This window comes from Acyrthosiphon pisum, chromosome A1 (assembly GCF_005508785.2).
Source record: "Acyrthosiphon pisum isolate AL4f chromosome A1, pea_aphid_22Mar2018_4r6ur, whole genome shotgun sequence".
Taxonomy (NCBI): domain Eukaryota; kingdom Metazoa; phylum Arthropoda; class Insecta; order Hemiptera; family Aphididae; genus Acyrthosiphon; species Acyrthosiphon pisum.
In genome coordinates, this window is record NC_042494.1 from 150014873 (window position 1) to 150042680 (window position 27808).

General features: G+C 27.4%; 3 protein-coding genes across 10 annotated transcripts; 2 read left to right on the forward strand and 1 right to left on the reverse strand.

Moving 5' to 3' along the window:
• Window positions 1–43: 43 nt before the first annotated feature.
• LOC100169130 (E3 ubiquitin-protein ligase TRIP12) lies at window positions 44–23948 on the reverse strand. Of its 7 annotated transcripts, XM_008179947.3 has the most exons (36): window positions 23808–23948; window positions 23275–23368; window positions 16973–17075; window positions 16766–16882; window positions 16586–16679; window positions 16212–16269; window positions 15038–15211; window positions 14867–14975; window positions 14521–14750; window positions 14277–14447; window positions 13984–14171; window positions 13508–13696; window positions 13253–13414; window positions 12496–12618; window positions 12260–12430; window positions 11918–12154; window positions 11242–11444; window positions 10838–10985; window positions 10041–10314; window positions 9817–9955; window positions 9417–9613; window positions 8583–8731; window positions 8239–8475; window positions 7984–8172; window positions 7525–7707; window positions 7270–7461; window positions 6413–6612; window positions 4359–4480; window positions 4028–4215; window positions 3848–3957; window positions 3514–3784; window positions 3213–3458; window positions 2961–3149; window positions 2737–2877; window positions 2353–2674; window positions 255–646 (listed from the first exon to the last, which is right to left on the reverse strand). In XM_008179947.3, the coding sequence occupies exons 3-36, from the start codon at window positions 17023–17025 to the stop codon at window positions 450–452; spliced, it is 5973 nt and encodes a 1990-aa protein (XP_008178169.1). In that variant the 5' UTR covers window positions 17026–17075; window positions 23275–23368; window positions 23808–23948; the 3' UTR covers window positions 255–449. The 7 variants fall into 7 exon arrangements, with proteins under 7 accessions (XP_008178206.1, XP_008178169.1, XP_008178145.1 ...); XM_008179984.3 differs by lacking the exons at window positions 23275–23368; window positions 23808–23948 and adding an exon at window positions 22890–22997 and having other exon boundaries at window positions 44–646; XM_008179923.3 differs by lacking the exon at window positions 23275–23368.
• Window positions 17685–19088, forward strand: LOC100168461 (KAT8 regulatory NSL complex subunit 2). Its single transcript, XM_008180110.2, has 2 exons — window positions 17685–18240; window positions 18322–19088. The coding sequence occupies exons 1-2, from the start codon at window positions 17909–17911 to the stop codon at window positions 18791–18793; spliced, it is 804 nt and encodes a 267-aa protein (XP_008178332.1). The 5' UTR covers window positions 17685–17908; the 3' UTR covers window positions 18794–19088.
• Window positions 23949–24075: 127 nt separating the features above from the next.
• LOC100159562 (galactosylgalactosylxylosylprotein 3-beta-glucuronosyltransferase I) lies at window positions 24076–27183 on the forward strand. Of its 2 annotated transcripts, none has more exons than XM_001946434.5 (7): window positions 24076–24686; window positions 24772–24824; window positions 25716–25855; window positions 25932–26091; window positions 26159–26305; window positions 26397–26690; window positions 26888–27183. In XM_001946434.5, the coding sequence occupies exons 1-7, from the start codon at window positions 24569–24571 to the stop codon at window positions 26984–26986; spliced, it is 1011 nt and encodes a 336-aa protein (XP_001946469.1). In that variant the 5' UTR covers window positions 24076–24568; the 3' UTR covers window positions 26987–27183. The 2 variants fall into 2 exon arrangements, with proteins under 2 accessions (XP_001946469.1, XP_016658278.1); XM_016802789.2 differs by having other exon boundaries at window positions 24670–24686; window positions 24772–24859.
• Window positions 27184–27808: the final 625 nt, after the last annotated feature.

Here is a 27808-nt window from a genome sequence, read left to right on the forward strand (position 1 = left end):
AATGTATTTCAAATGTTACACGTGCTAAAAAAAGTATTATATATAATATATATATTAATATATTATATAATATATCACACACCCAAGAACAAAGAAACATTTTAGAGATCTTAAAAATATTAAATTAATATTTAAAATAAAAGCAATTTCAATAGTTTAAAAATAAAAAATAACCCTAAAAACAAACTTGTTTTGCATTATTTATATGCATATTATTTACACAAAAATTATAAAAAGAAAATTACTAAATAATATATAATATATATGTATATTATGGAGAGAAATATATATAAATATTGCCTTTTTTTTTATTAATAATGTAAGTTTTAACCAGATAATTATTCTGCCATTAACAATACATGTAATTATTAAGTTGGAATATATCAAATAGTATTATATATATATTTTTTAAGTAATGATACTACATTAAGAAATTTACTCTGCAGTAATTACGAAAGGTGGAAGGAATGTTGTCCTTCAGAGGCAGCAAGTTGTAGTTTTTTTCTCATTAAGTCTATGCTGGAGTAATCTGGTAGTTTCAGGTAGTTTACACATGTCATTACAGATGGTAAATAGTCGTCTGGATTATCACTATCATCAAATATTCGCCGCACAATTGTCAATGCAGGAGAGAGTGATTTGAAACCTAAAACACAAAATTGTTTTAAGTTATCCTTATAAATATTTTTATTTATTCATCAAGGCTCTGTCAAACAGAAAGCATTATAATGCACGTTAAAGCGGTAAATGGCTCATTGGCGTGGTGCTTTCACGCGCATGAATAACGCAGCGTTGTAACTACATAATTACAAAATAAAGATTTTTGTTTGACAGGGCCTTTACAGGTTTTAAAACCCTTTAGCAAAATACAAAATAATTATGTATACATTTTCTGCTAAATTTAATAACGATATAAATTAAATAGATAACAAAATTAAAAAAAAAGTATGACATAAATAATAATGAAACAGCATATTGCATAATAATACAAAATTAATCAACATAACAAAAATTGTAACAATAATGACCAAGAAGTGACTAAACATTTCAAAACATTAATTTAAGCATGTAAATTTAAAGTAACATAAACATTTGGTACTTTCCTGTTATACGAGACTACCCTGTTTTTTGACAACATCACAATACTGTTATCTAAGATTAACCAAAATTATACTTTTCTGTAATACGAGACCACGGCTATTATCGTGACTGCCTATCTTGGCTGATATTATAGCTGAACAATAACCATAACCTGCGATTGTATTTATTATATATCTATCATTACGTATATTATTAGTTTATGTAATTGGTGTTTGCCACGGCAAATTTGGTACATTACAAATAATTATATTATGTATTTAATTTTTTTTATTTATAATTTTAATGTGGCCATCCCCATTTCCCACAATACATAAATTATTTATTATTTTATTCGTGGATTTACCATTTTGTATTATTATTATTTTTAGGGTTGGGCCAATACCTCTTTTTACCGATACCCGATATTCCGATATATGCAACCGATACCCGATATATTCGAAAACAAACATTTTCAGCATAAACAATGAACCGATATTAAAATATCACCGATACTATCAACCAAAATAATATTATCATTTTACATTTAACTATTACAATTTATAAAAATGCTATTATGCTGATTTGTTTTTTTTTTTTTGGTATCGGTTCAAATATCGGTTTTAAAAAAAAACTGATACCGATAAACCCGATACCACCAATATCGGCCGATATCGAGTATCGGTTTTACTATCGGCCCATCCCTAATTATTTTATTGTTTTCCACTTTAGCGTGTAGGATCCGTGTAAAATACATTACAAATATTTTCTATGTATTTAAATATTTTCTTTATATCATTCTGGCCATCCCCAAAATATATTTTATTAAAAAATATATCAAAGAAGGCAAGAAAAATAATTATTTATTATTTAGTATAGTGATTTAAAGTTTGATTATTGAATATTTTATAATTATGTATTAATATTATATTGTTTTATTTTTATTCAACTAAAAAAATATTTAAAATTATTCATTAATTAATTATTTATTTTATATCGGGTATCGGTTTTTGAAAAATACCGGGTTTTTAAGTTTTTTTGCAAATGAAATATCGGATCGGTTATTAAAAAAAGATCAGCAATATTAATTGGAATATCGGATATCGGAAAAAAGTGTTACCGGCTCAGATCTAATATTTTTACTGAACTTTTTCGGTAAGATTTTTACGTGAAAAATAGTGCAGTGTCCAGACAATTGACCCAAAACTCAAGATGAGACCTAACCAGAGAAAAGTTTATATTTATTAAACAATAAGCATATATATGTATGTTTACCTCCAACAGGAAGACGTGGCGCTCCAGTAACAAATCTCAAAAAGTCTCTTTGTTGTTGATAATCATACTCTGACAATATTTTGAAAAGAAATCCGATAGCTCTAGAATTTCCTGTATATCCATGGTCCAAGCGACATGACTCTGATAACATACGCACATCCCAATTTTTAGTTGTGTTTGTATGCCCACAAAATATTGCTTCTAACTCTTCAGGATAGAATAATTGTCCAAGGCGTTTAAGAGAGAATACACTTTCAAATCCTTCTCTGAGGCTTTCCATCTGCTTGGAAACACCTTCCCGTAAAAACCAATGACACACCAACTAAAAATCAAATCCAAAATCATCACCAAAAGTAGAAAACATATATTTTTTTTTTTAATTACCTGAATATATTTTTCCAAATTGTCAATTGTGACATCTATATTTAGACCATTTTTGCGTAATTCAATTGAGGCATGTCCAGGTAATGTGAAATTAAGTCCTAAATCTTCTACTGGACAGCCATCTAAAGTTATTCTTTTAATCTGAAATTTAAAATAAAGTTCAAAGAAATCCCCCAAGAATCATAATTTTTTTAATTAAGTTATTGATCTGTTATGTAAAATACCTTTTCAGTTTTTTGTTCATCATTTAGGGAATTATCAATAAGGATTAGTCTTTTTTCAAGGACTAACTGATGAAGTTGTGATAAAGTTTTGTATATTTCAGGAACTATGTATGAAAGATCGCCAAGGGTAAGATAATTTTCATGGCCTAATAGCCAACGGTACATGGTAATACTTAATGGTAAATCCAGCTTAAAAAAATAATAATATTTATTGATTGATGACATAGTTCAATTTATAATTTTATATCTTACTAGTCTCGAATCCATAATCGCCTTGGCCATGAACTTTCCTAAAAATTTAAATTTTGATTTCATTTTAACTTGATGTGGAAGTTTACTAGTTCGAGATAATGGATTAGGATAAAGTCCTTCTGATGAATAAACATAAGTGTCAGATTCAGATTTTGAAGGATTGTTCCATAATTCTAAATCAGCTTTTTGTAACTCTTTTGAGACTAATGCATAAAATTCTAAAGTTGGTCCTAAACCTGTTCCCACCTGAAAAAATTGAATTTAATAATAAATACGTTTAGTCAGTTTAAATTATAATTACTTCATCTTCATATTGTATTTCTAGTAAGGCTCGGGAAGTAGCATTTTCAGATATCACAGCTTCAGCTTGAGAAAGTATATTAGATCTAGTTACTGAACGTTTACGTCTATCAAGACGTGGTGCAACACGATCATGCATGTCACCATTAGTATTATTTCCAGCACCTTGAAGCTCAGAACTAGAGTCAAGTAAACGTTGCAATGCACGATCCCGGTCAAATACAGTCGCATAAAATAATAATTGTCGCGTTTCAAATGGCAGTAAGAATGCACTAAAAAAATTTAAAATACATGGAAAATTTAAATTTATTTAAGATTTTTTTTTTTTTACTTACCATGCCGATGCAACTTGTTGAAGCCAAGCAGGCAAGTTGCCAGTCATTATTACTAACGGGTCTTGAAGTTGCCTGTTTGCTTTTGCAGATATTTTAACATTAATAAATTCCTAAAACAGATGGATAGTATCGAACATTATATATATATATTTTTTATATTAAATTAAAGTGTTTACTTACACTAAATGGTATGATAGAATTATTATGAAGTTGTGTTGGATACAATGAAGTCCAATACCTATTAATGGCGTTTAAAACTCTTAGAAGACTGAGTACTGGCAATGAAGGATCTTGAATTTGAACATACTCAGGCAATGATAATTGAAGATATGGTTCAAGTGATGATTTGACGGGAGACACTACTCCTTCTACAAAAACGAAAACAATCATGATTAATATACCTCTTCTATTAGGTATTAGTTATTACAAAAATATATTAATAGTTCAAAATATTTATGTATATGGTGCACAAGTTTAGCATAAAATAATAAAAGAAAAATAGATTATTTACCTAACCATAGTTCATCCTTCACTTTTTTAGAGGCACTTTTGTGAGTTCCTGATCTTCCTTTTTTACCTGAACTGCTAGTAGTAGGTTTAGGTGAATGTACTTCAGTATCTTCTGGCAAAGGTCTTTAAAAAAAATATATATATTTTCATTAATTGTTATAAGTACCTATAAAACTTGACAATAAATCTATAAAATAGTGATAAAAACAAAGTTATAATATTTTCATTATAATTGTATGTCTAAAAAATTAATTTAACGTCTTTTAGTTATTGAATATAATATTGTGGCAGAACTTAATAATGACAACCTAACATAGTTTTGTATATACAAACTTAAATAATAATATATTTTTAATTATACACAAGTGATTTAATTTATAGATCACAGGCAGTTCTAAGGGCCAGATTTTCCATCTATGGTTACACATCTGTTAAGCTTAATCAGCTGATAACAAATTTTATTACCAGGCAAATTCAGTCAATTTAACTTTAGTTAACATTAATCGGGGATTGTACAACTAAGCCTGTATATTAAATGAATGAGAAGGAAAATGTTTATTTATGGAACCAATTAGGTGGAGAAACACTGGGACCCATCTAGAAAATGCCACACCAAGGTACCAGCCAAATCAAATAATCTACTAGGAACCCCCCCCCCCCCACCTTCAACATTTAAGTTTTCAGCTCCAATATACAATATAAAATTAAAAACCACGTGTTATTTAACATTAGATTACTTTTTAAGAGGATGTCACACCCGCATGTGTTGTCTCCATCTTACAAATTTACAACACTAATCTACAACTGTTTTGCGCGGGACAACTTTTATCTTTCTGTGTTCGTAGTAGTGGCTCCAAAATTTCTGAACATATAGGATCAGTTTTTGCTATGTTGTACATTAGTAAGACAGAGACAACACATGCGGTTATGACATCCTCTTAATGGATTTGGATACCATTCTTAAAAACCTCATCACCATAATGCACGAGAAATAACATTAATATTAAAAAATGACAGGGTTGCATGAAGCATGGTATTAACAGTCAGTGAAGGGAAAGTTCTTTTTAAAAATTAGGTAGTTCAAGTTCAAGAAATTAAATATGAATTCTATTTCATAGTTTTTAAAATGAACTTTTTTAAGTTCACCCAATTTGAATTTGATTTTTTATTAATACTAGTTTGTATGGTCTCTACAATTATCCCTGTTAATTATAAATATTAAATATGCATGCACAGCAAAACGATGCACAAATTATTAAGACTTTTTTCCGTTGAGATTTTATCACTTTTATTTTTATAAATAGCCATACATAATATTATTTATGTATTGGTAAAACCATAATATTATTTATGAATTGGTAAAACAAGCTAACGATACGTGCCCTGGTAGAAACAATTAAATAAAAATATAAAAATCAAATACGCTTTTATAGCTAACTGTATAAATTGGGAAGTACAATTTCTACTAATATTATCAAATACATTTAAATAAACATCACTTAAAACAAAATGAGAAAATAAATACGATCTCCCGACTCTTCGTAGGAGGAACCCGCCATCAGTACGATAGGTGTGAACAGCGCTCCCAGTGTTAATTTGTTTTGCCAATGGTTAGTCTATGTTTTGTGTTATCTATATGCAACTAAAGCCATGATATAGAGTAATATGTTGCTAATTAAATCGATCAACAGCTGTAGATACTAGGTAGAATGAACAAATTATTGATTACTCAAACAACAACCGTTGATGAACAAATTATATTTATATGCAAAATTTTTTCTCTGGTAATAAACAGCCTTAGCCAGAAATTTAAAGTTTCCTGTGTTTCTTCTCCAATGTATTATTATTATATAAATTAAACTTATTAAATGTTATAAATATAAATATGATGTACGAAAATTAATTTGTCCATGAACAAACCAAGAACGTTCAAGAACATAATAAATAAGAACTAAGTTCAAATTAATTTCTTGAAAATTGAACTCTCATTTCTACCACTGTTAACAGTATTATTTCAAGTTATATCATTGGTCAAAGCACTATTTTTTTTTATACCTGTAATAAATGGTATGTGTTTGAACCCATATTCCAGCTGACCCCAACGGAAGTTCGGATTCATTATCAGTCTCCATATCACTGGTTGTAGAAAATTGACGAACAGCTTGGTAAACAGTCATATTATAAGGAAGTACATGATTTCCTATGAGAAATTGTAATTTATGTCTTGCCGATCCTTGTCCAATCACAACCGCCGCCTGTAAATACAAAATTAGAGTTTAAAAACTCCAGCATTTACAACACATAAAAAGGCACAAAAGATGTATTTAAGATAACTTCTTAATGTACTTTATAAAACAATTTTTAGGTAGAAATAAGTATTAATACACTAACACAAAAAATTAATAATATAAACAAACAACAGCATTATTTGGTTTTCAGGTGGTTTTGTTCCAATTGCAAATATTTTTCTACCAGTAAAACCATAGAATAAATAAATGAATGATATAACCATTAATGGTTGTCAGATTGACAGGTCAATTGTATAATTAGAAAGTTTTACAATGATTTGTAACAAAAAAATTGTATACATGCAATACAAAATTTGATAATTGAATCGGATGAAGTTCCCAGAGAATTGTTTTATTTAATATTAACTATCAACAAATTTTTATCGTAGAATTCTTGAGTTTTATTATTTTAATAATTTTACTTACATATATTCAAAAAATTAAAAGATTTCACAACATTTTTTAATATTGCGATCGGATTTAAAACTATGTTTTAATAATACATCTTAACCATGCCCTAAGCTATATTTAAAACCACAGACTGTGTACCTAAACTTATCTTTCAAAGTACAATAGAAAATGCACAACATAAATGTACCAATATTATTACTAAACAATATTTACCAATGTGTCATCAATATCATCATCAGAGTTGTCATCATCAGATTTAGATTGATTATTTTCTCTAATATGAGAAAAGCCCCTAACCACTAAATATCTTTCAATTGCTTGTACTAAAGCTAATGGATCAATTTTAACAGTTCCACTTTTCCATTGTTTCAAATTATTGCAATCTGGATGCCTTTGTAACAGACACTAAAAAATAATTTGATTAGTATTAGTTATTTAGTACAGAAGAATAAATATTAAGTCATTTACTTTAAGTTGATGTGTATTAAAAAATTTCAAAGCACTATTTCCAGCACCAGTTGATAAGTCATGTACTTTTACTGGAAATTGTTCCAACTGTGATACACAACTACCCAACTTTCCTATTAATGCAGAAAAGGGTCGAGTTTCTATATTGTTTTGACTCTTTGTAAACGGTTCAAAACTATCGATCTATAACATAAAAATGAATAATGAATAGATACTTAACAAATTAATTTTGATCATAAATTCTGGTCTAAATTGAAAATAAGTTAATGTATGTTGTTTAAATTATTTATCATACATTTTCATATTCTATCTGTATAGTAAACATTATGTGCTATTTAATTTATTTATATATACAAAGTGGTCCATAAAAGTGTCTGCACTCCATAAGTATATATGACATTTAAGTTAGTGACCACTAACCTAACCTGAATGTTATTATTTAATGTTTGTCACACTTACAGGATATCCAGCAAAAACATGTAAAAACTTTCGTAATCTATCACTTCTATGATCGAAACCTAATGTGACTTCAGTTAAATAAACAGTAAGTGACTTGATTAATCCACTATGATTGACTTCAAATGGTGATATGTCTGAGGTCAACACTATTTCTCTTAATTCCAAAAGAGCATTAATATCTTCATTTCCCTAATTAATATACGAAAAAATAATTTAATTATAATTTTATATCATAAGTCAATACACTTATTTTACCTCATTTTGTAATTTACTAATAGCTTTTGTAAGACGTGCTAAAATACTTTCTGATTGTTCATTTTCTGTAGTCATTTCTTCATCTTTTGTACTTTTATCATATGAAATCATAAATTGTTGTGATCTTTCTTTCACCCATAGTTTAGCTTTTTCTTTATTCACAGCACTTATATTTGATGCTGGATTTGTTAACGTAGCTGCTCCATTGATGTGCATATTGGGATTTTTGGTTAATTCCTTAAACATTATTATTATTATTATTATTATTATTAATATTAACATATACAAAAACAAGATTTTTATATATATAAGATATATATGAATATAGAATCATGAGTAATTACTTTAGAAAATGCCCTTTCTGTACTTCTTAAAAGTCTTGCTGGATTTAACGATGCTAAAAACCCTGAAGTTGATTTAAAATTTGAATTGGAAAAACGTGTCCTTGATGATGATGAATTAACACCAACAGCACGTGAAGCAGAAGTGTTACCTTAAATTAAAAATATTGATATTATACTTGTGGTCATGAAAAAAATATTTGGCCGAGTTTTTAATTTAATATTTATCTAATGGCTTCATCTAGTTCTCAATCAGATGTAATAATTTGAAATGAATGATTGTCAGACTTCTTTTGTACAAAATTGTATAATAATGTGATACTTAAATAGGTTGCATTTCTATTTTGTTGATCTTGGGGATGGATCAAGTTGTTATTGTTAAATACTACCACAATACAATAAACCAAAGTTAGAATCAAGCTGCTATATTTTGACTACTACGTGTTGCATCAATTGTTTGCGGTTTTACTTTTTTTAGTAATCTGGGTTAGGTATAATATATTTGACACTTGTCACGATTTTAGATAGATTAATATGAGTTAACAGCACTAAACACTGTAACCACAGATAAATAGAATTGGAAAATTTCAACTTTACATGTGGTATAAATCGTTTAACAATATTAATAGTGAATTTACAAATCATGGAATTACACATTTTTAAAAGCCAAACAAAAACGTATATTGAATGTAAATTAGATATTGGTACAATGGTCAATAGTTATTATCAATATTAAATTATTCAGTAAAGCAACAGTAGAAACTTTGGCAGATTCAAACAACTGCACCTTTTGTTTTGATGATTAAAATATATATTAAATTATGTATAAATATTTACCTTTTGAGATAAAAAATTCATGTAGTGTAATAGCTTGAGCAGAATTAGGCGAAAGAGTATTACTGCTACTAGCGCTACTACTAGCTATAGTTTGTACATCATTCACTTCATTGTCTTGATTTCCTTTTTTACGGGCAGCACTGGCAGATTGCCGTTTGTTATGTTTTTTATTTCGTTTAAATACTTCTGACATACGACTATAAAAATATTAATTAACAGACAAATTTGAAATTAATATAAAAAAAAAAGGTTAGGTTAGCATTGCATTTGTTTTAAGTTTAGAGGGTAAAATTAAGTTTATGGATCACTTTGGTAAGAATGAAACAAACTTGTATCATAAAAAAGAATGAAAAATCTAAAAACTAGTCCGAGTTCATCATAAAGTATACAATTTACATACTTTGTAGAACAACGAGCTACTTGAGCTAAGATAGTTGCTTCTGGTACAGACTCTGCTTCGACTTCAGTACCACTAGTTGTAGATTGAACTTCATTATTTCCATTTTCAGCTGGTATTGGACATTGATTTAAAGTATTGTCTACAGAATGTATATTAATTAAAATATAAAAGGTTTTCTAATAAGAAAATGTAATAAATATTTAGATAATAAAATTCAAAATAACCATTATGAGTACTTCTAGATGGTCCTGGTAGTCCTTCAACTCCTGCACTTGATGTAGAAGGAGAACACTTTACAGGTGTTTGAATATCAGCTTCAGCTAATAGTTTAACTTGATGCATAACACCCTCACGTATAAAATGAGTTTCAAAAACTTGGGGTAGTTTTTGCATTAAAATTTCAGCCATCTGCATCGCACCAACCACAATACGTAAATCTTGTGATGCCATCATACCAGCAATATGACTAGCAACCATTTGTTTTTGAGTAACAACCTTCTAAAAAACATATTTATACCAATTTAAGATATAAAACATTCAAGAATACATACCCTACACAAATATGTAAGATGATAACACTTTTTAGAACTTAACAAATATTATTTTTAGTGTAGTCAACAATAAATAATCTAGCCATTCCAAACCATTAATATTATCAGTCAACAAAACTTAAAAATATTATTCTGTATATTCATACTCTTTATTACAATATATAAAATATGAATAGATTAAATGTGTTTACACAAATGAATTAATTATATTACATCCTATAAGAATGGAATTATTGATTATTATATGTATATTACACTAAATTTGTAAAAAAAAAATACTTGTCACATTTTTATAATAATAAATTGTACTGAAGTATGAACATAGTTAACAGGTTAAGCGCCACGTAGGGTCCGTAGACCCTACATGGCGCTATATTCAAAACTTAATTTTTTGGCTTGGCGCTTAACCTGTTAAATCATTTTAGACATATAAAATCATAATTATTAGGTACTTATTTTGTTTTAATTACCAAAAGCAATTCTGCTGGAGAGTAGTAAACCATACGCAACAATGCACGTAGACATTTATATCTGACCAAGGGACCAGCTGAACTATTATAAACTTCATATAAAATACTAAATAATAAACGTACAAATGCTCCAGCCAGTTCATTTTCACTAAAAACATTAAGCAACATTAATAAACAAAATATGGGTTTTACTAAAACAAATACATAAAATGCTTGTACATTTAAAAGTTCAGTTCTCAGTGCATGCACTGTATGAATGTAATTTAACTTCAATATACATTTTATAAACAAGATAAAAAATATAAAATCGTTGAGCAAAAGAAATTATAGGCTGGATGGATTAATTTTTAATAACTTATACTATTGTAATCCATTCATTATATTTATAGTAAAATATATATTACCCAAATGATGCAACTACTGTTTCTATGTCAGTGGTAGACCTTGTTTGATGGTTGTTATTGAAAGATGATGGAACTGTTAAGACTTTACGTTGAATTGCTCGTGTAGTACCAGTATCTTCATTGATTTGTCTCATAGAATGGAGGTCGATTGTATAGGGAGCATGACTTAAAAGAACTTCATCTTCACCGGCTTGATGCGCAACCTAAAATGGATAAAAACAATTGTTTATGTGCTGTTCTAATCATTAAAAAATATGGTATGGGCAATTCTATTATTGTGACTATCAGTTGTTTTGATAAATCTATGTAATTTATTTTAAAAAAAATTCTATTTAAAATCAAAAATTTGTTCCATACTGGTCAATGAAAATATATATAAGGAAAAAAATTCTTATTATCACCTACAGAGCAAATTAGTTTCCAATCCCGTATAAAATCTTGTGATTCCCAAGAGCATCTAAACAATTTATATATATATATTATACCACTTTATATGGCTAACACGTTGATCTCGAAAATTTTCTAGATTTTAGTAATCAACATTTATGAAATATTGAATTTTTCAAGTTTTGAAAATCCACATTAAAAAAAAATGTGAGTATTCTACTGACCCTTATGCCATAATCCACTACCTATGTTGTTATTAATTAGTGAAAATATAAATTGTGACCTATACCTCGATTATTCTTGAATCTAATGATGTATAAGAATGCCACATAGATCTATCATCCCTCCATTGCCACTGTACCATTTGTTGAGAAGATCCTGATCCTTGAATTGCACCATAAATACCATGACGATCAAGAAGACTATCAACTGAAAATAATCCATCAGCAGGCAATCTTGGCATGAGTTCACCAATAAGACATGTAACTTCATATAATTCTTGGGAACTTCTTGGAAGCAATTCAATCTAAAATAAAATTTTTAAGGTATAGACATATTTAATAATTAATAAAAAGTAAACTTGTATAACAAATAGTTATATCAAATATACTAATAAATACTTATTTTTTACCTGAGTAAGTTCTGGAGAAGGAGATCCAGTAAGAAGGTAGCCAAGAGTTTCAGCAATATTATTTTTCAGTAAAGTTTGTGACAATTCTGGACAGTTAGTACATAATGTTGACATCATTCTCAACACCATAATAAATGTATTTGTACTCATAACAGGAGGAGATGCAACAACCTAAATAGAGTAATAAGTTGATTAACATTTAATAATTACCAAATAAAGCAAATCAAATATATTACCAATTGTTGAAGGTTAGTCAAAAGTTCATCACTTGCAATTTCTTTTAATTTAATAGGATCAGATTGAAAGTTCTCAACCAGACGACTAAATGCTAAACAAACACTTTCTACACTTTTCTTGTCCTAATATTAAAAATACAACATTATAATTAGTGATGGGTCAAAGCCCAATTTATGTCATTAACCAATTTTTAAAATTTTTTTCCAACCCAACCGAGACTTCATATTTTATACTTAACGGTCCATATTATGTTAACTCATTACCAAATTTTTTTAATTACATAAAATATAAATCAACTTAAATAACACTAAAAAAAACTAAATAAATACAATTCCAGTCTGTAGAATGTAGATCATCCGAATGCAACAGTTTTCAAAATTATAGTGTCAAATGTTTTTGAAATTAGGTATGTCATAAAAATACACCATACTATACATGCTGACATTGATTATAAATAGAAAATAGTAATCAAAGTATTTATAATCAATGGTGTAATGCTATAATGTGAACATGTTTTTATCAACAGAACAACTGCAGCGGCAGAATATTACTACAGTTTACCCAAAACTGATTTTTTCTTTGTAGTATTAATATTTAAAATATTTATTTTATGTTGGATTTTAAAATAATATCGAGATGTTAAATACTTTGGTATTATTTTTAATCATAATGAAATCGACCCATCAATAGTAATCAACAACTACATTGTCAAACAATATATTATTAGTTTTAATATTTATAATAAATAGTGTATACCTGTTGAGTAATACGACTTGATAGTAATGGTAATGATTTGGAAACATAATGAAATTCATCAGCGTTCATGTTTTGACAACAATTTGCAGTGATAGCTAGAGCTGCTCTTTGTGCATTAATACTAAAGAAATCTATAAAAGTTAAACATGCAGCCACACCATTCTAAAAACAAAAAAGTTTTAACATTTTAATTTAACAATTACAAGGTTATCTAAAATTATAACGATAGTCATGTAATCTTAAATATGTACTTACAGATTGTAAAATAGATCGACCATGTCTTCTCGAAAGCATTTCTAAAGCAGAAAGAGATTGTTCAGCAACATCCATACATTGGATTGCTTGCAGTTTATCCAGCATTGCTGGAACAGCATCAAGAACTGCCGCTGATGAACGAGGAAGTGCTTCCATCATATAAGTCAAAGCACGACAAGCATGATTCATCTAAAAATATCATAATGTAATAAAAGTATATATATATATGGAATTTGGACGATTTATCAAGAAAATAAAAAATGGCCCAATTAATACATTTAAAAAAAAAATGTTTATACATAAAATATTCTTCAACACTATTACAGTATTTAATATAATGAAGCAATAGTTTATGATGTTTAAATAAAACTCGTTATGATAAATTATGTTAATAACTAAAAATTCTTTTTTTCTTATCTTACATTAGTTAACTACAAATTAAAAAATATACAAAATTATTGATTTATACAACATACCATGTCAAAATTGTGTTCCATCGAAAGTAAAACTATTAGTGCAGTAACTACAGGTTTCACAGGAAATCCAGTTAAAGTATCTTCATTACCCATAACCAACATTTGGCACATTTCAATAACAGCTTGAAGTTGCTGTCCTTCATCTCCTGTAGCTTGCATTCCTTGTAATAATTGTTGAGCTTTAGAAGCTACAAAAGAAAATTATATTAAATATTTTTTTTTTATATAAAATTAAATAAAGTAAAATATGTATAATAGCACTGAAATTATATATTTTTTAAATAAATCCATACTTGTAGATGCAGCACCCATAGAACGATTGAACAAATGGTGCATACGAGGGGCTAATGCGCCAAATAAATGGGGTGGTAATCCTCTAGATTCTAATAATGCTTGTAAACGTCCAACTTCACCTTCCTCTTCACTATCATGACTAGTAGTTCCACTACTCCATGCTGTAGGCCCTTAAATAAATATAGTATAAGTTGTTATGGCTCATGTATTATGGTTCATAATAAACTGATTTGAAAAAATTACAGTTCACACCACCTCCAGTAGCTTGTGTGCCAGATGAAGACGGATTAGTATTGGAAGTGGTAGATGATGATGTAGCCATTTCAGGGGCATTAGTGCTAATTGAACTAGATGTGGAAGGTAGTATATTATTCATGTTGTCATTGCCTTCAGCCATTCCATCCCCTTCAACCACTCCTTCCATAGCCAATTCTGCAGCCTCTCTTCCACTCGCTTTGGTATTACCGCGGCGACTATATAAATAATTATAGCGAAAAAAGGTAAAATTATTACAATAAATTTTAAAATGTAAAATGCATAAATTATTAATCAATGTAGGTAAATACTAAATAGTAAACTGTTTTAATACCTGCTACTAGCACAAGACCCCGTTGTTGGTCTTCCTCGTTTCCTACGCAACGGTAAAGACGCGCGTAAATTAGTTTCCTCCCTATTCTTACTTTGACTTGAAGACGTACCTATAAATGTTAAAGTTATAATATTTAAGTTTTAATAACGTACAGAATTAAATAAATTATACCCAGCGTAGGGAGTTCTAATTTAGGGCGTTTATTCGGAGAAGGTTCTGTTTCGTGAGTAGAAAGTTCGTTAGTTAAATTAATTTCTTCAGAGCGTAATGATCCTTTTGATTTACTACGCAATGGATATCTATTTTCAGCAGGGCTGAAAATCGAGTTATCTACTTTCTGTTTTCCTATAAAAAAAAAATATGAATAGATTAAGTTCTAAATACGAAAAACAGTGAGTATATGTTAAGAGATAACACTTAATATTTCACCTGGATAACATTGGATTGAAATTGGTATTTGGGAGGTGAAAAAAAGTATCATGTTTAACTCTTTCAGTAGACGCATGCTTAATACCACTTACTTTTATTTAAATGACAAGACCAATTTTTTTCTACAGATTAACAAATAATCGCTGTTTTTAATGATATTTAATACTCGAGATATCCCAGATATTGTTAAATGATTATTTGTAAACTAAGACACAAATGAAACTCATGTTTATTAAATAAGAAAATCCAAATTACAATTTTGTAATTTTCATCATTTTAAGTTATTGTTTATTGAAAGTAAAATTTATGTAAATTACAAAAACAAAGGAATGCTAAAAATATTCATAAAATAAAACTTACATTAACTCTGTAAAAGAAATGATAAAATCAATCTGAATTTATGGAGAAAAATTTGAAAAAAGTAATTGTATTGCACCATGCATACCCGAAAAAGGGTTAAACATATGAAATTTTCTAAAAATGTTTATTTCAGTAGGTATACCTTTTCACCTTCCAAAATCAACATTATCCAGTCAAAATATTAAAGGGCACCTCTTAGTATGAACACGTTATATATTCATACAATACATAATTATATATATGATATCAAAAAAATATATACTAAAATACAATGTATGGAAAATGTAAAATTCAAATTAGATATAAATATCTTGATTCATGAGTAAACCACATAAAGTGCTTACAAATGAGTAATTATATTTTCTTATTAGTTTTTTTAAATATTAGGATTATTAATTTAAGGTGCAGTTACAAAAACACTGGAAAGTCACTATAATAATCAATTATTGATGTATTACATTTAAATTCAATGATAAATCATTGCATAAAAACAATTCAAAATTATTTATATACTAAATATCCTTTAAATATAAATATTAAAAATTAAAATGCTTACTATTTTTGGGCGATTTGGATATTGTTGATTTTCTACTTGTACCTGGTAATTCTTTTTGCTGTAAAATTAAAAAAAAAAAAAAAAATAGAAATTAACAAAACTATGAATCTAATTGAAATAAAATATTTACCTATAATTTAACATTTAATACATACAATTATATGAACTACTAAAAAATGTATTCATCTGACGCTAGATACAATATATAATATTATATAATGTATTTTAAAAGCTTACAGTTGAAAGGTTATATTTTAAGAATTTTATTCAAAAATCCTACATACTAGTAAGTATCTATTTAGAGTTGTTATTTTAAATTTTATAACATCACTACCTAAGTTGATGTTGCTTTGATACAACATTGATGCACTTACTATTAGCGTATTAGAATTACTGGTGCGAGTATTCCTAGTACTTGATTTACTTTTACGACTTCTTTGAATTGATGCAGATGATTCATTCACAATTCTGAAACAGTTAAAATGATATATTATATAATACCTATGTTAATCACTAATAGTAGGTACCATACAAAAAAATTTAAAAATACTCACGGTGTTTCAGTAATATCTAAATTTAGTGTAGCCACATCCACTTGATTATTTGTGATTTTTTTACTATCTTTGCGAGAACCGACTCTAGATCTAGTATTTCCTTCTATATTTCCCCTCCTGTAATCATAATTTAAATATATTACCCAACTATATAGTAACGAATAAAAAAAATATTTGTAGTAATAAAACGGTTTTTCAAGTTCTAACCTGGTACTAATAGAAGACGCGTTACCCAACGCGGAACTAGCTTGTTCGGCCATAGACGTCACCTCCAAGCAATTTAATCATGCCACAATCAAATCACAATTCCCTGCAATAATTATTATCAGGTAAATAAATAAATAAATAAATAAGCGACTTCAAAGAAAATCATCATATCCCCACTGAAAATTATTCAAAGAAAAAATAAAATCAACGGCACAAAATATTTTATCAAAATAATGTAATTAATAACATGATATATGCTCAATAGATGTTAGTCCCAAGTAGGTAAATTCTGATCGACGCTACAAACCCAACACCTATTCATTCCATTGGCACTCACCACAAAACCGGAAGCGAATAGTACTGGGAATATTTGTATAGAACGATTTGTTATAAACAACGGCGTTCATGGTTCTTTATCGAACAGTTAATCGAAATTCGTTTAACGAAATCTGCCATGATTCGAATGAACGTCTCGCTAAAGGCAAACGAAATTCGCGTAATCGCGTCCACGGAAGTAGGAAAATACAATACTCCACTGCCCAAAACGGACCAACGTCATGAAAAGACAATGGAAAAACAAGATTGATTCAACAGCTGTTAAATCAAATGAATGTGCGCATGCGTGATTGATGACAAACCAAGAGCATACCACATCGTACCGCGGATACCAGGATACTTGGTACTTACCACAACACGTCGTTGAGGTTATATTGTGTGTGTGTGTTTGTTCTGTGCTACATCACAATAAATTTACAATATTTACAACTGCCCAGTGAGAAAATAATAAACCTAAGTAATAACTATTTAAAGTAATCACTAATCAGTAATCATTAGTCATAATTCGTAGTTCGTACGTGAAACGTAATAAAATATGTAACAGCGTTAAATATCTCTTGTAGGTATAGTTGAAACGTTATTAAACTATACATTGGAAAGATGGAAGGAAAAAAACAAATTGATTTAAAAAAAGAATTTGGTCATTATGCTACCAAATATAAAAGTTTAAACCCGTTCAATGAAATAGACTCAAAAAAACTTCTCAAAGAAAGATATAAACAAAACTTAGATGATTCCAAACCATTGGAAGACGAAGAACCAACTAAAACTGTTACTGTGGACTTATTCAAACAAATTCCATTGCTAGAGGACATAGATTTGACCAAATCAGACCCTTTGTGCAATATGCCAAAACTTTCTGAAAAAGAAGCTGTACGTAGAGTGAGGAATAAATTTATACGGCTACAATTGTTATATGCACAAGAATACAGGTAATATTAAAAATATTTTATTTCAAATAAAACCTACGTAGCCACCTAATTTAATAATTCATCTCTTATTTTTTTTCATAGATATTTATTATTTAAATATCGAGTAAAACGTCGTGAATACTTAATAAATAAAAAATGTGATTCTGAATCATATGGACAACTAAATAAATCAAAATGGACAAATGATGAAGAATATGCAAAATTCCGTAAGCTAAAACTATTGCAACATTATCAAAAAATGACAATAGGACAAGAGGCTGTAGTATTTAAAACAGCAATGGATAGAAAAATAAGAGCCACTTCATTACTAAACAATAAAGGAAAATCACATCTTCCACATTGTACATATGTAGAAATGGGTATAAAATGCACGGGAAAAATGATACCAAAAAGTAAGTATTGCAGGAAACATATCCTCAAAGATCCGAAGCAAATTTTATTCAGAGCTTGCAATGTTCTTCAAAGTGATAACCAGTGCCAAGAGCCAATTGTTAATTTTGATACCAAATCTACATGCGTTTTGCATGAAAAATTGCCAATGCTTCGAGATTAAATATTTATCTATAGATATACTTCAGAGTATATTATTATTTAATGTACTACAATTAAGGTCACCAGCTGAATAAATTTTTCAGTTAATTGAGTACTCTCGTTTAAATTTAAACAATTCTTAATACCATATCTAAAATAAGTTTTATATAATTAATTAATTCATGATTACTTAGTTATATAATATAAACTATGCTGTTAAGTATTAGATAATATTATATAATATGTGTCTTAGTGTATGGAAATTTGTGTGTAATAAATATAATTTGCTATTGAATTAAATGAAACAATATTCGATATTACATTTTGTATGATTAATGTTAAATGTTTATTTATATTAACGAAAAATATGTAGTGGTATCTATATAAGCAACAATTCTATTATAGTGGTAGTCTTAAGAAAACTCAGTGTATCCGACACTAGGCAAGACACCTTAACATTTTGGACAACTTACTAAACCTATATCTACAAATCTATAATATCTATAGTAATTACATGGGTCAAATATCAATGTGATTCATGAACACATTATTCTGACACAAAGAGGAACTGTACAAGTGTTAACCATAGCCAATGTGAAGAAGCCCACCACCCGAGGTTACTCTTATAATATACAGTTCAGAATATAGTGATGCAAAATTGCAAACAGAATATTTTAATATTGATAAATAATGTTTAAAAAAAGAAAATTATCTAATATTTTCCTATTTGAGGTAAGTATACATGTCTAAAGGATAATTAACATGTCTCGGGTGATATTTTTTTATTTTGATAAGTCTTAGAACATCTAAAGTAAAATACAAATTTGTTTCACACCTGAAATACCTATACAAAATTGCATTTATTTTATTTTTCTATCATACATTTTATTTACAGGATTCGTTTTTACTTGAATTTGAACAGATTTTATTGTACTTAAAACATCATTTTTTTCACTTATAATAAATTATTATGGGTTTATGGCAATTTAATACTTTTATGCATTGCATCAAGGTTTATAATATGTTTTAGATCTGTACCTTGGCGTTGGCAACAAAAATATTCACTGCAGATTTAATTGATAAATTAATCAGACATAATTTTAAAGTTAAAATTCATGCTTAAAATTTTAAAATGGAATTTAGAAATAATTTTATAAGTTTTATTTTAGTTTTTTTGAAAAAAAATTGCCTTTTTTAGACCATAACTAGGGCCTGGATTTATATGCAAATGCATATTCTTCTACAGTTCACCTAGAATAATTTTGATTATAAATGTTGACGTTTCGTAATATGAAGATTCTAGGGTTAATTTTTATTTTTGCATATTTGAATGAAAATGCATATTTATAGCATATTTCTTGACAGTTGCATAAATGTTGCATATTCTACAATTCATAGAATTTACGTCTGTAAAGATACCTGTAAAGATACCCATTGACAATCGACATCATCATTATGACATTATCAACGGCCGACAAATGACAAAAAATATTGGATTTTCAAGTGGTAAACTGACTATTACCCAAACATGTCCACATTAGATAACAGTATAGTTACTGTACAACACGTATTGGGTAACACAGAATTTAATTTTAGTTTAGTCTTTATCAAAAAACCGTGGATATTCTACATTGAAAAAAATCAATGGCGAGGTAACTGAATGTGATGAAGACGAGGAACTGTCAGTTGAAGATTTATCCAAATACAAAAGTATGCTTCGAGATAATCGTAGAAATTTTCAATTCGAAACCTTTAAATCAATATTTATGACTTAATGCTGGTACTTGTCCAATAATAATAAATAATAATTTAATATAAATAGTTATAGGTACTTTAATTAATTTATAATGTTTTTATATTTACACGTCATTAAAAATGTTATTTTGCATTTTTTTTTTTAATAAACACAATTTTTATACATAATATACAATGTGTCCCGGGGCGAAGTGACCGGCCGCCGTCATATGAAAGTATACCTAAAATGACGAAAAAATAACCTAACTAAATAACCCATACTAAATATTGAATTATTTTGAGTAATACTATTTTCATTTTTAAAAACTCCAACTTTTGATAAAAAAAATTTAACAATAATAATTTACATAAGTTTGGTTTAATTGTGTATGTTGGTTGAAAGGACAATTAAATAGCTTTAAAATAAAATAAAAATTTTGTTAAAATGTTGAAAAGTTTCGGAGAAGTATAAAAAAATCCGTCGACGTTTTGGTTTGGTTTAAAAAAACTTAAATTGCCCATAACTCAAAAAAAAAGAAAGTTAGACCCTCACTTTAAAGGTTATTTTTTCGTCATTTTAGGTAATTTTCATATGACGGGGGCCAGTCACTTCGCCCCGGGACACATTGTATTGTTAATTTGTATAAAAAATAATTTTACATATTTTTTGCATATTTATGATATGAATCTGCATTTTTATAGATTTTTTATTGCATATAAATCCGGGCCCTAGCCAGAACTGTTCTTTATTAAATTTCAATATTACGGCTTACATTAAGAAGTATTAAAATACAAAATAATTTTTCAAACAAAGGTATTTCCATAATTTGACAATATATAGCCATATAGGTAATAGTAGTAACAATTATAGTAAATTATTTATCATTTATTATTATTTTAATTTTAAGATAGGTACTATACTTTCTGTTGGAGAGCTATGCATTTTTTATTCTTTTGTATACTAATATCAAGTTATATAAAAAAAATTGATTAAATTAATTATTATAAAAATTGAAAGGTCCAATCTTGGGGCGACTAAATCTTGTTGAAGGGAAAATTGGCTCACTATTGATTCATTAACTGTTTAGTGTTTATTAATGCCGTTTGCCTTAAGTGTTTTAAATTTTTACATTCCTAAAATTACCTACCTACCTACATAAAGGCGCAAAAAGTAAACATATATTAATTATATAACATACATAAAAATCTAATATTATGTAATATAAAGATAACAAACCTTGCTGGCTGTCATTAATTATAATATATTGAAAACTTGTGAGAAACAATTTAGTCTAATCTGAGTACATTTTTGTTGAATATAGTTTGAAAAAGATAATTAATCACATTAGTTTTAAATGATCTTATTAATTATAATCTTCTCATCAATATGTATTAATGTTAATAATGGAATTGTTCCATATGCAATGGAGTGGTACAATTTTTATTTTTTAAATAGGTTAACATTAATTGTTCATTTGAAAAATTGATAGACAATACTACGATAATTGTATTCACCTATGATCTGTATAGTAGATACTTTTTACCATATTCATGGAGATGATTTAGTTTCACCAGTAATTTGTCTATGGTAGGTACCTATAGATTGTGTACGGAACCATAGCCCAACAGGGCCGGATTGGCCAGTCCAGCATTCAAGACAACATTTTGGGCTGGTAGGAGAAAATGGCCGTAATCCTGCATTACAATTTTTATGACAGCTATAATATTATAGTGCGCTGTCAACAAATGTGATATGGCCAATATTATTTATTAATATTAAAATTTGTCCAATATGGAGCCACTATAGTAAGTTATTCGCCAGTAGAAAAATATTTCTCAAAGGTCCTGACTACCCAGTCCGGCCCTGTAGCCAAAGTATAAAAAAGTGAAGATTGTGTGACAAAAACGTAGCATGCTACACAATATTTTCCACTTCAAAGAAAGTGTATGAACCATTAATTGTATATAGGTATACCTAGTGGGAATGAGGTAATTCTTACATTTTATTCGTCTCCATGGTGATTTTTTTTTTTTAGAATAGAAAACCATTTATTATAGAAATTTTGTGATGAACAAAGCTTTAGCAAGAATCAGTTAGAAAAATAAAATATTTTTACGAGTATTTTTACTTATGCCATTTCAGACATCACCAATTTATAGATTAATATGAAATCTAACTTTACCTTTCTACCTACCTAACTTTAACAAAAATGGCAGTTGTATGCTATATCTAACAAAATCTATAAAGTTGTAGAGCTTTATCTTCAAAGCCGGTTTTTTAACGAATAAATTATTATATTAAGGTTTTTACAAGAGTATAATACTACATTAATGTAAATATTATAAACAAAAAATAGGTACATTTCAATGAAAAATAGTTTTACCTGTAAATGTCCATATAGCTCATGTTGGACGTTATTAAAAAATGTTATACATTGAAAAAATTACAAACAAATTAGCACTTAAATAATTGTTGATAGTTACTTTTTAAAGTTACCAAGTTATTTAATAATTAGGTAACTTGTAGTTATTATCTTATTTTTTTTTTCTAATCAGTTCACAGTTCCACACAAAGAATATAGATAAATGAATGAATATTGTAATAAATATGTAAGTAATAACAATATCACGATACTACGATACCAAAATTTGAAGTAAACATTGACTTAAATCCACTAATTAGTAATTAATCTTAATTCGTGCTTGAGTCTAAAATATATTTTTAAAATAAATTATAAACATAGGAACCTACAACTTTTTTGTACATACCCATAACTAACTAGTGTGATAAGATGTTGCTTCTATGGTGATATTAATTTGATATACTCAGATGAATCAGATGATTCTTGATAATGATCTATTTCTGCAATAAATAATTACTTTATTGAACTAGGCTGGTGATACATGACGTGTACACTGTACAAGATATTATATACAATACAAAATTATAAAAAAAAAAACATACGTATTTTATGAGACTAAACTGAAGTACTGACTATATAGGTATGTAAATGCACACACAGCTAGGTGTGATACATAGAGGTTTGCTTAAGGCGCATATATTATTTTACATAAAAGATAAAAATATGTTTAGATTATCCTCCCCAAACTCATTAATCGAAACTAATTAATAATATAACAAGAAAAAATACTAATAATACAAAGTAGATATACCTTGGGTATAAAAACATTGGGTATCAATCGATATTTATACGTCTAGTGTATAGTTTTGTATAGAAATTGTAGATTGTTGAAGAAAAAAATATTCCACTAATACATCATCAAATAATTATTACACTCACCCAAATATGAGATCAGCAATCACTATATAGGCACTTCTCATTACAGTCAGTTGTCACCACGAAGACATGAAGTAGACAAGCAGGTAAAAGGCGTCTAATAAAATATACGAATGGACCGACACTCGGACCGACTGGTGCTCAGCGCAGCACAATCCACTAATCACTAATGAGAAATGTACATCTATATAATATACCACGGTCGATCCTGATAATGTTGAAAAACAGCAGGTCGATCATGACGTTTTTACCATAGAGTAGACGTAATTACTCTATGTATTTTACTCACTGAATACGCTGAACTTAGAAACGAAGATTATTTATCACTAAAACCTAAATTGTTCTATGCTAAAACTAAAACTCTATGGAACAAGTCTTATAATCACAACAACAACAAAACAGTGATTAAAGACCATTAACCAAAAATATGAAGGTTCTTTTAATTTCCGGGAATCCGCTGGAAAATATTTAAGACTGACAATAAATAATATTAAATAGCTAGTAAATTATTGTGTTAATTATTTTTTACTTAATATTTTAATTGGATCATTAAAATATTTCAGTTAAATAGCTTAAATTTATATAATATTATTTATAAAATAATTAAGTAAATATTAAAATTTATAAATCGAATACAAAGTATTCTTGTTCGTTGTCCATGACATATTTAAGTGAAAGATATTAAGTTTTTATCAACTTATTATGAATTATTGGTAGATAGTCGTAGATATTTCGACGAATTCAAATGACACGAGTCAAATAAAATGAGTAATTATAATTCTAACTATAAGTTTTTGGACATGTTTAATAAAAAAAAATTAGTATTTTATTTTGGTTTTTTCACATTACTTATTTTTTGGTTTATTGGAATTCGAAGTAGAGGTAAATAGTTTTCAGTTTTGTTTTACTGAAAAAAATAATTTTAATCAAATGGATAAATTGTTTTTAAATATTTTGTTATTATTAGATGCATCACAATATCAAATTTTAAAACAAGCATTGGAACACACAAAAGAAGAAGTATGAACACCATTACATTTTAAAGTAGTATGCTTGTAAGATTTATAAAAAAATATTTTTCAGCAAGTATCCCTCAATGTTTATTTACCACCTAACTATTATTTTTAACACAAATTGATTATTTATGAATTTAAATACCTAGCCTATAGGTAATAAAGCCTAGGTGATGTTCTTATTATCATTATTAACAGATCTCCACATAAATACATTTTGTTTGAACAATTTTTCATTTACAATTTCTATTTCTTTTTATTACTGCCTATATAATTATACATACACTTATAATCCTATAAATACAAATAATAACCCATCTATCTATTATCAAAATTATAATTTATATTTATGTCTACACTAAGTTTATTACACAGCTACTCTATATATTTCAAAATATGTTTACAAAGTATACAGCTGTTCTGAATCTTCAAAAAATATCCTGCATAGACCAATTTAATCAATTAAAAGTTTAAAATTGTCTATTAATAATTTGGAAAATTACTTACAGTTCTACAGTTGTTTTATGTTGCAAATTATATTATATGGTATATTATGTTATTGATATAAAATGTTCTGTTAATAACTGTTTTTTCCTAAAGTTGTACTAAATTTTTCAATATTAGTAACATATTATATTATTTTAGTCAAAATTGTAATTTATGGGTTAGGTAACATTGTTTAAAAGTATTAATTTTATTAATAGTGTGTGAATGTTTTTTATTAGTCTTTATTTTAAATTTACAATAGATAATTGTTTTTACTTGTGGTTTTCTTGGTAACTAATATCCCTCAGGTGTTACATTTATTTATATTTTTATAGTAAAATAAATTACCAATGTCTTGCAGTTTGTATCCTTAATGTTAGTTATCTATACCTAATGTATATTTTTTTTGCAGTTAAAAATCAAATCTATAAATTACAATATTTTAAAAGAAAGATTTGAAAGTATTTGTGATAAATGGCAACCAAACATTCCAGTTATATATGCCATCACACCTACCTACAAAAGACCTGTACAAAAAGCAGAACTAACAAGGTAAACTTAATAAACTTAAATTTTACATAAACATTTTTAATTTTTAATATTTCCAAAATTGTTATTTATATTATAGGTTGTCTAACACTTTTCGTCTTGTAAATAATTTCCATTGGATTATTGTTGAAGATTCTGAAATGAAAACATCACTTGTAGCCAATTTGCTTTATAAAAGTAATTTAAATTATACACACTTAGCCATAGGAACTCCAGCTGAATGGAAGAGAAAATTAAAAGTAGGTATACAATTTAAAATAACTGATATTTTAATTTAATTTTACTAAATTAATATATACATTTTAGGAACCTAAATGGAAGAAACCTAGAGGAGTTAAACAACGAAACAAAGCGTTAGAATGGTTAAGAAGTAACAGAGCTAATAAAAATGATGAAGGGATAATTTTTTTTGCTGATGATGATAACACATATAGTGTTGATTTATTTAATGAAGTAAATATTAGTATACTATAACTGTATTAATGTTATCATGAAAAATAGTTATAATATTATACTATTATTTTTTATAATTTTATTTATATAGATGCGAACTATAAAAGGGGTTGGTGTTTGGCCAGTTGGTCTTGTTGGTGGTCTTTTAGTAGAAAAACCATTAATAAATAGTAAAGGTAAAGTGATTGGTTGGAATAGTGCATGGAGACCAGAACGACCATTTCCTGTTGATATGGCAGGTTTTGCCATTAATTTAAAACTTTTACGTAATCATCCAAATGCTGCGTTTTCATGGGATGTCAGTCGAGGTTTCCAGGAAAGTGCCATACTTTCACAAGTAACCACTGTAGAACAATTGGAGCCTATGGCAGATAACTGCTCAAAAGTAAGTTTGTGCAAATTACATTTTATTATGGCATATTATTATATTACATTGTCTCTTTAATTTGAAACTCAATGGAAATAAAAATAAATTAGACTTATGCATTTTTCAAGTTATATACTTCACAACTAATAAACACTTCAAGGGGCAGGACAAGAAAAAAATAATTTACTGTATTTTTATAATATTTAAAAATGTAGGTGTATGTTTGGCATACAAGAACTGAAGAACCAATACTAAAAGCAGAAGAAAAACTTAAAAACCGTGGACTACGATCAGACATGAATATTGAAGTTTAATCTCAACCAGTGATGTAAATACCCGGTGCTTTATGCGTTTGTAATTATTTTAGTCTATAAATAACCTTCAAAGACTCACTGCTCAATGGAGAAAGTAAAGGCCAACTTGTGTTTTTACTTTTAGATATGTATATATATTTACGTATACTTAAATTTAGTTGTGGAACAGATTAAAATGACCGGTTAGTTATAAATTATTACTTATACAGACTATATAAGACATTTATTTTAACCTAAACCTAAATTGTAAATTTGTAACCAATAAAAATAATTGGAACAATAATTAAATTGTAAATAATTTACATTTAATCATCAATTCAAGTAAAAAAAAATTATATTATTTTCAACTTTTTTTTTTTAGTCAAGAATAATTCCATGTCATACAGATTATTTTTTAAATTTAGTTGCTTAAATTATTAACATATTTTTTAATATTAATTTTAAAATTATAATAGATCATTTTGTTTAAATTAATTCAATACAATTGAATATGTTAGTAGAATATAATAAACACTAACTTATCTACCTACTAATAAATAAATAAAAATGAATAATTTAATTTATGTAAAAAAATAACTGATAAATTGATTTCTACTATAAAATATATTAAATAATACATAGTTAATAAATTATAGATATCAAAAAAGTACCTATAGTACATATACACACAATTGATTAAATACATTTTTGTTGTTTTAGCCAATACATTTATTTTTGTTTCAATTTAAATAACCTCAAATTAATTAGCTATTTTCTGATAAAATTGTTTGTAAAAGTTTTGGTTGTATGTCTTCAGTATTGTTAAACACAGACATTTATGTT

Coding starts and splice junctions, on each gene's coding strand:
- LOC100169130 (XM_008179984.3), bottom strand. CDS start 17,025: ATGGCCGAACAAGCTAGTTCCGCGTTGGGTAACGCGTCTTCTATTAGT. Junction 14,751..14,866: donor GGGTCTTGTGCTAGTAGCAG/GTATTAAAACAG, acceptor TTATTTATATAG/TCGCCGCGGTAATACCAAAG. Junction 8,476..8,582: donor CAGAAAGGGCATTTTCTAAA/GTAATTACTCAT, acceptor ATAATGTTTAAG/GAATTAACCAAAAATCCCAA.
- LOC100168461 (XM_008180110.2), top strand. CDS start 17,909: ATGGAAGGAAAAAAACAAATTGATTTAAAAAAAGAATTTGGTCATTAT. Junction 18,241..18,321: donor TTATATGCACAAGAATACAG/GTAATATTAAAA, acceptor TTTTTTTCATAG/ATATTTATTATTTAAATATC.
- LOC100159562 (XM_001946434.5), top strand. CDS start 24,569: ATGAGTAATTATAATTCTAACTATAAGTTTTTGGACATGTTTAATAAA. Junction 26,306..26,396: donor GTGTTGATTTATTTAATGAA/GTAAATATTAGT, acceptor TTATTTATATAG/ATGCGAACTATAAAAGGGGT. Junction 26,691..26,887: donor TGGCAGATAACTGCTCAAAA/GTAAGTTTGTGC, acceptor TTAAAAATGTAG/GTGTATGTTTGGCATACAAG.